The sequence below is a fragment of the Ammospiza nelsoni genome, chromosome 2, assembly GCF_027579445.1.
Source record: "Ammospiza nelsoni isolate bAmmNel1 chromosome 2, bAmmNel1.pri, whole genome shotgun sequence".
NCBI lineage: Eukaryota > Metazoa > Chordata > Aves > Passeriformes > Passerellidae > Ammospiza > Ammospiza nelsoni.
The window spans coordinates 70,761,348-70,774,823 of NC_080634.1; the positions used below are offsets into that span (position 1 = coordinate 70,761,348).

The following is a 13,476-nucleotide window of genomic DNA, read 5'->3' on the forward strand; positions in this document are numbered from 1 at the left end:
AGCTAATGGATCCTATAGTCTGAGAAAGGAAAAATAATGTTCCATAGTTCTCTGACTTTTCTAAGGTCATGTGACTTCTACCTAGGATCAACTTCTAATCAAATCTCCTAACCTCCTATGCATCCCATGTATGAATAAATTCTAATACCTTTTTTTAATGCACTATCACCAGCCCAGGCATTTGAAAGAGATTAATTTCAGATAGAGCCATGCCTGAATATCATCCCAACTAGGAGCAAATATTTGCTGTGTTCAGCTGTTAGCAAGGTCACTGACCTCTAGTTCTATCCAGCATGGCTTTTCAGAACTAGAACAACTTGCAAGTCACCATAAGATTGCAGTGGGGCAGCCACTGCTATTCAGAGTTAAGTACCTACTCAGTTTTCCTCAGGTCAGACACCTTTCTCCCTACCTTCATTTCATTTTTTCTAATGGGAAAGGAAAATAACCAGAAGTGGAACCCCTGGAATTTGTCCCAGGCAAAAGTTCAAGGTCATATCTTCTCACAATAACACACTGAGCTAAATGTGTAGAAGTGCACAAAGCAAAACAGCAAAGTTCAAGGACTGAAATACAAAGGACTGGAGTTACAAAGAACATCTACTCTAACACCATCACAAACCATACAAAATGCAACTGAGAGGACAGTTTGAGAAATTACTGAATGGGTATTCCCATTTGGATTTGCTTTTGCAAATTGTTGAGAAGGCACACACATTTAATTTGTGCCTTTTTACAGTATAAATACAAGGCAGTCTTGCAGAACTACACTTGCCACTGAGATTTGCAAAAACAAGCTAACAGCTCCAAAGGGTAGACTTTAAATGTGCTCAAATCTCTCTCAAGACTTGCATAAAGAACACTGATTTGTTTACAGATGGCAACATAATTAAGGACATCAATGAACCCTACTGTGTAAGAAGCTGCCCTGAGGTGAACAAAGATGAAAAACCACTCTGGAAGGCAGTTTTTCAGGTCCTTGAATGTGCTCTCACTGAAATAGCTCTTACAGCCCCCACAGAGAGCAACAGCAGCTTCAAAAGACATCCATACTTTAAGGATGTGCAGAAGGTTGCATGGACTAGATTCAACATTCAGAACTTGTTTAAAAAATTGCTGTTTGCATTTTAAAGACAAAAATCCTAGAGAACTTTTCTGAGGTTTCAGTCAGTGGTTTCTTATTTATGTCAGGATGAAACAAAATCTTTCTTCTGATCTACAACATAAGTCTGTCATTATTTGATTAAAAAATATTCTTGTGTCCTTCTGCTATTTATCTGTGTAGCTAAGAACAGATGTATTTCACTAGAAGGCCATTAAAGCATGTTCCAGGAACTTCCTTATTCTCTAAAGAGACTCAAGTTATGAGGCACCTCTGAAAAAGGACAACAAAATGAAAACAAACAAACCCCCACAAAACAAACAAACCCTACCCAAAACAAAAATAAAATACCCCAAACAAATAAACCAAAATCCACCACCAATATAAACATCAGAAGCATGGTCCATCAGTGTTCATTAGCTGCCTTTGCTTTTTGGATATATTTTTACCCTATTAAAAACAAAATTGTTTTGTTCATAGTTTATAATTGCCTACATGTAAGACATCCTGGAAACAAAGTCATACTTGAGGCAAACACTCAAAGCTCAAATGAGAAAGAAAACTTTTAGGAAGGAATTTAAATTAAGATGTTTACATATTCTAAAGTGTTGCAATATTCTTCCAGCAAATGGAATAAGATGCAAGGCCTTGAAGTGAAATACTGAAGCTGGTCTGAAGTGAAGCAAAGTCATAAGGCAATCTATTTGTGACCTCAAAACCTCTCAGTTTCTCTTCTGCTTGCCTGAAAAATAGATAAAATGTAGAGTCAACTATACCAAATTTCTCTCATGTGGAGATTCTCACCTGGCAAAGTAACTGTACCGTCTTGTTCCAAAGTTTCAGGGTTTATTCTTATGGCTGTCATACTGTGATTATTCGCATCTCTGTATAATAAATAGCCCTGGCAAGAACAAAAAAAATAAATATGTGGAGGCATGAAAATACTCTTAAATACATTAATAGGCAATAAAAGGAGAAACAAATGCAATGATTATTTTAGATATTGCTTTAAAATAATGGAAGGCTTTTACATCAAATTATGATAAACATTTTTTCTACTAACCCAAATTTTAACTAAATCCCATATTAAAAGATGAAATTTGACTCCCTTCCTACACTTTCTTCATGCCATAGATTAGCATGCTGAAATTGGTATACAACTTTTGAAGCCCCACATATCAATTGTTATTTATATCTGTATACAATTAGAATTAAAAGCCACAGCCACAGTAAAAACCAGTGTTTCTGTATCCACTTTTCAACTCAACAGAATAGTCACAGGAATACCAGAAAGCCAATAGATAATGTTGTCCTATACAGAAGAGCAATCATTATTGCATATAAATACATGCATTAAAATCTAGAATAAAAAAAGTGTTAGTTAACTACTTGACTCCCACACTAAGACAGTTCCTTCCATTGAAGCTACTGGATAAATAAACCTCAGCAAAATAAGGAAAACAAGCCCACATAAATTAAGCAAAGAGCATTAAAGTAGATAGAAAATCTTCAATCTAAAAGTAACTATAACGATGAAGTAGGAAAAATCACCTGAATTTAAGGTAACCATGCACCTGAAGGGAAATGACACTAAGGACATTTTATCTCTTATGGACACATAACTAGCAATAAGTGCAAGTCACACACCTTTCTATAAATACAGGCACAGAATGACACTTGTCCTAACTGCAGTGCCCTTGGCTACAGTCACTGTGTGAGGGCACACACCTGTACAAGCACTCAGAAAGCATCACATATACTTATAGTTATGTACAGAATGTCCAAACATGTAACACTGTATAACGAAACCGCATGAATCCTGTTCCTTTCCAAACTGATGGAAGAGGCTCCATAATTAATACATCCACACCCATTTGTTTTGTGCCAGTGCACCTTTCAGTGATTTGCTTTTACATTAAATAAAACCAGATTTGTGTTTGTGTTTACACAAACAATAACCGCAATGAAAGAACATACATTTATAATGAACAATTTCACTTCAAAAGCATGGCAAGGAGTATACTAAAAATCACACTGGGACAATGAGATCACTCAGTTAAAAGCAAATATACAATAAAATCAGTAAATTAATTGTTCTAGGAAATACTTTTTTTAATGTTTTGAGGTTTTTTTTATAATGAATAATAAAAGTGTATGAAAAAGTGGTTGATATTGCAGAAACTAACCCTAAAAAACACAAACCATACAACTATAGTTAACTCCACAATGTCAGTGTCAATAATTATCTCTACGTATTGTTTACATATGCTCAATCCTCCCCAACTAAAACAGCATTTCCTTATTTTACTGCAGATATTTTCATCTCAATTTCTTTTCATAAAAAGTTATTTCAAATATTTTTTACATATTCATTGCAACAGCACTTTCTTACATCTACTGACATGCATTTAGAACCACACACCAATTGCCTGTACAGTTCATAAACTGACGTGCTAAAACACCATATTTTGCAAAAGTCTTTACAGTGATAACACATGTAAGGACACTCCATTATTCCTTTCCACAGGCCAGTACCAGTGATTACAGGTCCATCATCCTCTATAATTTAGAAGGCAGTACCAAAACCTTTTTTTTTAATAAAGAAAGCCAAAGGAACAATAAAACATCCATGTAAGCTTACTCTAAGGCAGGGTCTACTTAAATTATTTAGGAAGGATGAGGAGGGCTGCACATTTTATATTTTAAGTATTCACTTACCTGAGCATAACCTAACCAAGACTTTTTTTCTTTTCTATTTTTGATGCGGGATGTAGAATTGTATATATGGCCCTGAAAAGCAAAAAATTTCCATCATTTAACAAATACCAGAGTGAAAATTCAACACAATCATTTACCATTTAAGCAATATCTTCAACCATATTGCAAAGTGAAAATTCTAAGAAAATGTTGTCAAGTTGTCATAGAAATTATCAGAAAAATTTACACAAACTAATAGAACTGATGATCACTAAGCTATGTAAGATTGCCCATGGAAATAGGACATCATAAAAATTAAATTAAAATATAAAGTATCACTCATCAGACAAGAAGCAGACACATTACCCTCACTGTCCCACTGTATCCAGAGCCAATTTTGTAAAGTCCATCTTTACATAGGAGATAGAGGAAAAAACCATCACTCTGAAGTAGGCACTGGTCATCTTCATCTACAGATATTTCTTTCAATGGCCATTTGTGCATCAAGGCTGCCTTCTTTATCCCATTACTGAACCAGTCCTGGATTTGGATTTTGCCCACCAGAACTGCCTGTACACTCCGCTGAAGAGAGTTTAAAATGGTTGGCACCTAAACAGTAAAAGAAAAAGAGTGAAAAAGATGACAATTTTTTTAAATGTTGTATTTTCTGTTCTAACTCCAACTCAAGAGAGACCAAGAAATACCGACTCATCTCAAAAATAGTGAGAAGGAGAAAAAGGTAACAATTAAACAACACATCTCAGAACTCATGAGAAGTACTCATTTACGTAAATTCCCAGACCCAGAGAAGTTTTAGTGCAAAACCTGAATAGTCTGACAAGCATGGCTGCCATTATTGGTGAGGATTGCAGAGATTGCTTGCAGTGTCCTTCCCGTCTCTCCCCAGGCAGCCACCAGACTGAAGAGGCAAGCACAGGAAAGCGCTGTCAAGGACTGTCCCGTGCTGTCATTCATTCCCGTGCTACGGACTGTTATTTCCAAAAGCAGCTGGAACAGGGACTCTGCAGATAAAACACAGCCATTGCACAGATCAGTCACAAGATCATACAAAACAATTTCATTATCAATGGTAAATAAAAATAGGAAAATACATTCTCTCTCTCCTCAGCTATTATGTTCAGAGCTAATTTCAGACAGAAAAGCATCTTAAGTGAGCCTGAGTGATCCTTAACTTTTCTTCTTTTCAGCCAGAAAACATCAAGTCTGGATAATCACCATGGCTGATGAAGAAAAACTACAAGTCCTTCTGTCACAGTGGAACACATTAACAAAAAATGGGCCAGAAAGTGTTATTATAGTAGACACTACTCAGTCTACCCCATCACTGAGATGATGTGTAGATCACTTGTCTACTCTTTATGACCATTACCCATGTTGAAGCACGACCCACTTCATAGGAACAAGCATTTCAAATTGAGGCTTGAAAATTATTTTGATCATATGCCTCTTTCCAAAGATTGTTTGGTGGCTCAACTTCTCTAACAATTCAGGTGTGAACAGAAATCCACCTAAATTTTCCCAGGAGCTGATACAATTATTCACTAGGGCAGTAATCAAAAAGTCTTCTTTGCAGCTTTTTAATACTCCATTCATTAATATAAAATAAGTTTTCTGCAGCAAATTACAATCTTTGGAAATGCAATACTGTTAAATCATAAAACATGAAAAAATACATGAAGTCTAAAGACTTTTTAAAAATTGTCTTTAAACAACTCAGGCTACAGCCTAGACTTCTCTGCAGTTCTATCAACAAACAAAAGATAATGGGATTTTAACTTAAAGGATATAGTCAATCATGTTCTCAAAGGCATCAGAAGTTCAACTTTTATTTTCAATATCATTTAAAAGAAAATTAATTTTCAGGGAAACTTTGGGATGGCCAGAGAAAAATAAAAACAAGAATTGTGACACTCTGCTTAACAGCTCCACATAAATTACAAAATTAAACATCTAAGCTACAGACCACAACAGCAGATTACAAGAGAAATTCACCCTAAAACTGTACTCTTTCCAATAAGACCAAGTATTTTATGTTTCAGTAAGACAGTAAAACCCAATTTTTCAGGCTGTGATGCTCTTTACTTTGTTTCAGTGAGGAAGTACCCCATACATGCACCATAAGGACCTAACAGGGCAGAATAGTCAGCCAGTTGAGAACAAGCACGTTACTATCTCACAAATACTTGCCAAGAACCATTTTCTTCTGTCCAACACAATAACAGGTTATGTTAATAAAAATACAGTAAGAGATGAGATTACCTAGGACTTCAGGAGGCTCTGATTGCAGGCCTTCTGGTTGCTGACCTTGGAGCACATTAAGTAGGGCTTGTAAGCTCCTGAGACACAAGGATGGATGAGAAAATCTCGTCTCCTTTATCAATTCAAAGACTTCACACAATCCAACTTCAATGATCTAAAGAAATACAGATTTTTCAGAACAGATGTCAATATAATATTTTTAGATCTTCATCAAAAAAGTATATCCCAGTGTTCAGTGAACAAAACAATTACTCAAATAAAACTTCTAATATAAGATACAGTGTTAAACCAGAACCAAAATCAAGAATGCACCTATACAACTATACCAGCAAATATTACATGTAAGTCAGCCACTACATAAAAGAGCATATCTAAGCAGACTAAGTTTCCTGAAAGAATAAGGAAGCTTAAAATTTTTTGCACAACAAAAGGCAAACTGTACCTCTGAGCCCCTCTAATTTCTATCCAGTTCACTCTTTGACACTCTTCTTTTTCCTTGCTCATCAATGTGAGCCTGCAAACTAGAACGGTCTTGCAACCTGGCTGCACATCCTGAACAATACATTTGACAGCTGATACTGGCAGCTCTAGAACTGTCCCCTCCAAAGCCTCTGAGATTATTTTTTATATTGTGACAAAAACAAAAATTAATTGCTAGTCACTAAAACTCCACATGTACTCATAGAAGACATGCATTAAGCCAACTAGCAGAACATGTTTAAAAGCCCTGTTAGAGCCATCTCTAACTTTCCCTTTTAGAATTCCTGACTATTCTGAGATTACAGTCATGCTTCTCTTCACTGACTGCTCCCTTGCACTTCTTCTCAAACTCTGTGTTTAATAATGATGAAGATGAAAGAGAGGAGGGTTAGCACATTACAAATAAGCCACTGTATCTTAAAGACTTCACTATGTCTTTTGGTCAGGAGCAGAGCCCCCATAGAGTATTTAACAGAGACTCATCCCTGAGTAAAATCTAAGGAAAAATATAGAAATGCAAAAATAAATAACATCGTTAATGCAACTGCCATACATGCTTAAAACATATACTCTGGAAGTCAGCTCCAAGTTCTACTGGGTGCCTTGCAACTGTCTTTGCTGATCTTTAATTTGATTCCCATCCTTCAGAAATTATTTTACCATCTATTTTTTTTTTCTTGGAAGAAGGATAAGAACATAACCAAGTCAAGTCCTCAAAGCACAACAGCAATTTTGCTACTAATTACACCTTACATTTTATATCTGCAATAGAGTAGGGGGAAAACACATGCATGGAATCTACAGTGAAAAAACCTGTCAGCATAATAATGTTTTTTTCCAGGATCTAAAACTCATTTTCAGCACATTTTTATATAATGCCCTTCCTGTTCAGTTATCATGTCTTTGAGAGAAACTAAGTTTATTCTTCACAATCTTCAGACAGAAGACCTCATCTAGGAGCTGACAGAGGCAGCTAGAGAAAGTAGAGAACATACACAGTGGAAAAGTTCACAGTTTGGTGAACTTCCACTACAGTAGGAATCAATAAGAGAGTTCTGCTGGGATATTATAAATTCTGCATAGGTTTTGGGTTGGTTTTTAAATATCTGAAATCAAGAGATTGGCTAGGCTTCATAAAATCTATTCACTATGTTAGCTCATGTATGTATATCTTACATATATACACACACATATATATGTGTATCTCTCTACCTCTTTCCTCCCAACCATGCTCTGAAGGACAGAATAAGCAAATAGTTCTTTTCAAGACATCTTAAGCTTGTTCTACCACACTCTGAAAGGTTTTTGAGCCAAAACAAGCACTGCACTGCCTCAGCTTGCGTCACAGCCTGACAGCTCTTACTGATGCTCTCTGTTTAACCATTCTCCCATTCGCTTTGCAACACCTTTGAGACTTCAGAACAAAAGTTTAAGACTGCTTAACAAAAGGTACCCAAAATTCTAGCCTGGATGCAGACATTGTGACTCCTAACTAATTCCTAAAACCTCTCAAGATTTCATCTTTAAGTCTTCTCTATGCCCTTGTTTTATTTCCTTTATCTTTCCTCTCATTGTGTGCATTATCCCCAATGCTCACATTGCTGGAATTAAAATTACACACTACTCTGAATTAATTTATATTATACATATACACAAAAAAAGAGAATATTTACAAAGGTAACATTATGCTAATGAATTTTAAACTGTGTAAAATCAGTCCCTAAAGAAAGTAATTATTTGTCTTTTATTTTTTGTTACAACTTAAAAATTTAAATTTTTGCTTAAGGTTATTAACAAAATGTATGCCAAGGCAGAAACAAAGAATATTTAAGTCAGTTCATTCCACTTTAATCACTTTAATCCAGTATTTGTCCCTTTTAGTACAGGGCTTTTGTGGATCATTCATTACTCAGCCTTAAATTTAACATTGGGTGGGTGTGTGGGTGTGTGTGTGTGTGTGAAAGGTGTGGGAAATACCTCTCCTTTACTCTGCAAATTACAGATCTTATCAACAGAACTGAACCTACTCCATTTTAGGTAGAGAGAATTCCTCACCATTAGCTAAGATACTAAATAAATAAGGTAGCAAACAAGTATGTCAAACAAAGGCAAGTACTTCCGGAGAAACCCAAAATATAAACCTAACAAAACAAGTTACTAAACTATCTGAACAAAACCAAAACACAAAATTTTTGTTGTGCTAGTATCTGAAGAGCAAAGTTTGTCTCTTAATGTTAAAAACAACTATTCTCAATCTTATTATAGAAATTGCATAGGACAACTTCTGATTCCAAAATACATTCTACTTAAAGGCTCTAACAAACCTGACTCCCTCAAGTTTAAGATCTGAAAGAAAAATATCTCAATAGAACACCTAGTCACCTTAAGCTACAAAATTGTAGAATGTTTTCAACTTACTCTCAATTAAACAAAAAGCCACCAACACACCAATGACTACACTCTGGAGAATCTGTAAGAGCACAAACCCTAGCCACACTTTTTTTCATCTTTCACCCCACTGTCAAACACAAAATACATCAGTATCCTTTTTAATAAGCTAACAATTACTATCAGAAATTTGTCTTGTAAATATTGTGAACCTAAGAAACACAATATTGTTCATTATCATGAGACAGACACCTGTATCCAGGATAGCAAGAGATTTACAAGTCAGTCCCTAGAAGTTTTACTGTATGTGAGACAATTCCAAGCAGATGCTTTTTTAAAAGCATGAATGCAAGTCCAATTGTTACCTCCAAGTGACCTAAACAACCCTGTATTACCTAGATAGTTATGAAAAATACTGAGGTTGTATCAGGCATCTAAACATATTTTTGAACCATAAATTCTCAAATTTGGTATTTTGCAGATACTTTACTAAAAATTAGCAGTGTGAAAACATATTAATTTTCACCAATTTTATATTTGCTGTACTGAATGCAACAAAAACCTCAACAATTTTCTATTTTGAGAGAAGTTTGTTACCTGCAGTTTCCTTATCATCTTTGTAATTAACTGTCCAACACAATACCGATGTTTTGGTTTCCACATGCAAGTCTTCTTTCCATATCACTTATAAATCTCATCTGGCTTGGAACCTCTTTTAATTTCAACATCTTTTTAAAACATCATTCCATCCTCCATAAATGCTAGTAGCTACATTGCCTTTTACTTAAAATTAAGCACCCACAAGCACTTGCTGATTCATTTAATACAATCCATGAGTGCTCAAATGCAGTTCATAAACAGTGCTGACTTTATTTCCAGTGACCACATATTGCAATCATCAATCATGAAATTTCAGTTGGCTGACTGGGTTATGCTTCTCTGCAATTCACCACTACTATTTTCTGGAGTGCCAACTTTGCCCCTCGGATAACAATGCCTAAATGCAATCATCTGTAAAATCCTAATTTCCTAAGCCACTCAAATATTCTACATAACCACAGCTGCAACTACCTTTTTTAATTCAGCATTTGTATTGGCTTTAGGCCAAATATATACAAGGGAAGTTAATCTGAATATGCTTTTTAGATTCAGAAGAACAACAAAACAAAGCATGTTCCATAGCATTGATAAGGTAGCAATGAACAAAACTAAATGCATAGCTTTGTAATACATAGTAAAAAACAAGTGAACCAACAAATTGAAAAAAATAAGAAAAAATCAGTAAGTCCTTTATTTCTGACTTTCCACCAGTAATCCTACTGTAAGCATAGAAGCAGTCAATAGTAAAAAACCCACTCTAACTGTTCAACTATAGCATCACAATCTTAACATGCAGTAGAATCTGGAGCTGTCAGTACCACTAAGGGCACTAAAGCCAAAAAAGGGAAAGAATAACACAGTTGCTGCAATTACACGCATACCTAGCAAAACATCTTAGGAACCATTCCACCAAATTATTTCCATTATTAGAAAGACTCATTCTTTTTGGAGGGTAAAGCAAAAAGAGCACCCTTTTACCATTATGAGCTGGTAGCCTCTCAGAGATATTAGAGCTGCCTTATTCACATCATTTCTGTGTAGATTTTTGAGGCAGGAGATGTTCAATTACCAACACTTTGAAAAGAATTCAACTTGAGTGTTTACCAGACATTTAACTGACTTTAATTGGGCAGGTACATCGATCATCCTAATTCATGAAATGATTCTGAACTAGATGGACTACAAATAAAACTACAGTAGTGTTCTAAGCAGCTGGATTATACTGTTGCTCTTTAATCCCCAAAAAGAACACACCAACCTTAGATGACATACATGGCACACTTGAAGCGGTATCAGTTACTTGCCTTTGGAAGTTTAATAGGTGGCTCTTTGGGCTCCTCCTCTTCATCACTGTCAGAATCCCCACTCTGGACACTGTTCTTCGAGGCCAAAGACACAGACGCTTCCTTTTTCTGCCACTCCAACACACAATGGCGGACATTGCAGTAAACATTAAAAGCTGAAGGATTGCTATGTAATCTGATATCTGGTATGGTTATTGTACTCTCTAGGCTCTCAGTCTGAAAAACAAGATCAGTTTTAGTTTATTAGTTTAGTAAAGTTTCAAGCTTTGCTAAATATAAATAATCTCAACAGTCTCAATTTTGACAGACCAAATTATTTCTAAACTAGAGACAACTTTCCTGCTGAAGTACCTAAAGGTCTATTTCAAGCAGGGAAGAAAGGAAGAAGAGGAAGACATTCTACCATCTACCTTTGGCCTCTACCTCTCATAACTTGATGAGGACACCGGGACTACAAATGACAGCAGCTCAGGCTACAGAATGATCCAAACCTGTGCCACAGTGGTAAGAATAGCAGAATCAAGCTCTATGTCCTCAACAGCAGTCTGTTTTGGAGGTTTTAATTATAATTGAACTTTTAAATACAATCCATTGGATTGTGTACTAGCAAAGACCAGGCTGGTATCAGCACAGGCTTTGAAAACTGGATTTCAGGCACATGGGAGGAAGCAATTCTCTGTAAGAGCTTGCTATAGACAGAGGGCACACAGATCATGCAAGGAGAGAAGGCCCAGGTTAAGAGTGCAGGACAAATTTGCTTGACCATGCAAGGCAAAATGTGGGGGATTATTAGGCCAGACTGACTCAGGATCATGACTGACTTCACAAGGTCATTTCTGGTTTCATTCTTGTACTCTTGAGGGACAGGGGGAGGAAGGGCACAGTGAGAGTGGAGGCTGTATGGTTTTTCTTTTGTTTTATTTATAGGGTATTAATACTGTGCATTGCCACATTCATCTGGCATGAAATTACACAGTGAATTATGCTACAGTGATTGAAACAGATCACTGAGAGCAGTGATGGGAAGGAGAACATTAAACTAGCAGAGGAGAGGTAAAAGGAATTTGAGAACCAGTGAAGTGGGTAATATTTTAATGGGGTGATTTGTTCTTCTACAATATGGTTGCCACAATTTTCTACATCAAAACCACTTTTATCTGCACATACATTTTTATTAATACCAGAAACAACACAAGACTCTAAGACCTTTTAACACTGTATGTTAAAAAACATAACAAAAAAATTCAAAATTACTTGAAAATATTTAATCATTCACATATTCCCTGGTTTTGACCATAATTTTATTCTGACAGTACTGGTATGTATTTGCCTATCCTTCCTTTCCATCATTACTACAGTTACTGCAAGCTAGAATATTAAGAAGTAATGCTTACTATGCAATCTATTTCATCAAACACATTGTATGGTAATTTTTCTCACCTGCATCAGTGGTAGCAGTAAGCACAAAAATATAATGAAGTAGGAAAAAGAAACAGCTGGAAAAAGCTCCCTACATGTATACTCAGGTTTGGCAGCTTTTTTTCTTTAACTCAACAGAACTTCTGCCATTAAGGATCACAAGACAGCAAAGTTTAGTCTTGTTTAACATTAGTGTCTTTAAAATAGTAAAGCTCTTGTTAGAAATCCCACAATATTAATCACTGCAAGAACCCAAGGTACAACCTCGTAAGTTATTCCAGTATCAAACTGAATCAAAATAAATTTGGATTGACCCCACTGATAATGAGCTCCTACATGCTTTGAAGTTTGACACCATAAAACTGAATGGTTTTAAGATGTAACTCTTCTGTTCATCAAGTATCCATACACATTACCTCAAAAATTTTTGCAGCTCCTGTTAAGGCAAATGCACAGTAAAAGCTTTCAGCTTTAAAGCTAGCTCAGTTGAATGGCACAGGTTACATTCCTCACTAAACTTAGTTTACTAAAGTTTTTTACAGACAGTTACAGAAAGAGAAAGCTATTTCAGAGGGTCCAGATATTTATCTGAAAGTTCACTTATCTAGTTAATATCACACATTGTAATTATAACTTCTGTGAAGAGTTTCCATTCCAATTCTTTCTTGTCAGCTCAGCTAAATCTTTGATCCTGAAGAGCCTAAGTTCTGTAGCTCGTTCAGTCTCATTTGAAACAGACCGGCCAAACTGTTAAACCATCACAGATAATTTTAGACATTACAGTGCTAGATAAAAATCAATGTATGTTTTCTTACCTATTAATAACAAGCTGACTAATTTTCAGAAATTCACTCCTTATTCCAAATACTTTACAACCGTTAACCAGTAAGCACTTTAACTATTCTATCTCTATGTTCAGTGTTTTGCTTTTCTACCAGCAGTGCATGAACAGTACAATACTTGCATACACTAACTGCCTAGAGACTTCAGTACAGCACAACATCCTCCAGAAACTTCATCGTAAGATAAAAAACACTGATGTGATTTGTGATGGATTTGCTCAAGTCTAAGGGGTTTAACTAAAATACTTATAGTTGCTAGCTCTTCAAAACAAACATATGTGGATGCATATAATAAGCAAGTTCCACAAACATCACATTCTTAGATTTCCTTTACATAAGGCAAGAACTGAGCTGACAACAACAA

General features: G+C 35.7%; 1 protein-coding gene across 1 annotated transcript in view; it reads right to left on the reverse strand.

Annotated features, from left to right (window-relative positions):
* The window catches only part of MYCBP2 (MYC binding protein 2), a 175,269-nt gene that overhangs the window by 132,308 nt on the left and 29,485 nt on the right, over nt 1-13,476 (reverse strand). The window contains exons 3-8 of the mRNA XM_059466971.1: nt 10,852-11,067; nt 6,080-6,233; nt 4,625-4,821; nt 4,166-4,408; nt 3,821-3,892; nt 1,907-2,003 (exon numbers count right to left, since the gene is read on the reverse strand). Coding sequence (XP_059322954.1) covers nt 1,907-2,003; nt 3,821-3,892; nt 4,166-4,408; nt 4,625-4,821; nt 6,080-6,233; nt 10,852-11,067 — 979 coding nt within the window. The remainder of the gene's footprint in view (nt 1-1,906; nt 2,004-3,820; nt 3,893-4,165; nt 4,409-4,624; nt 4,822-6,079; nt 6,234-10,851; nt 11,068-13,476) is intronic.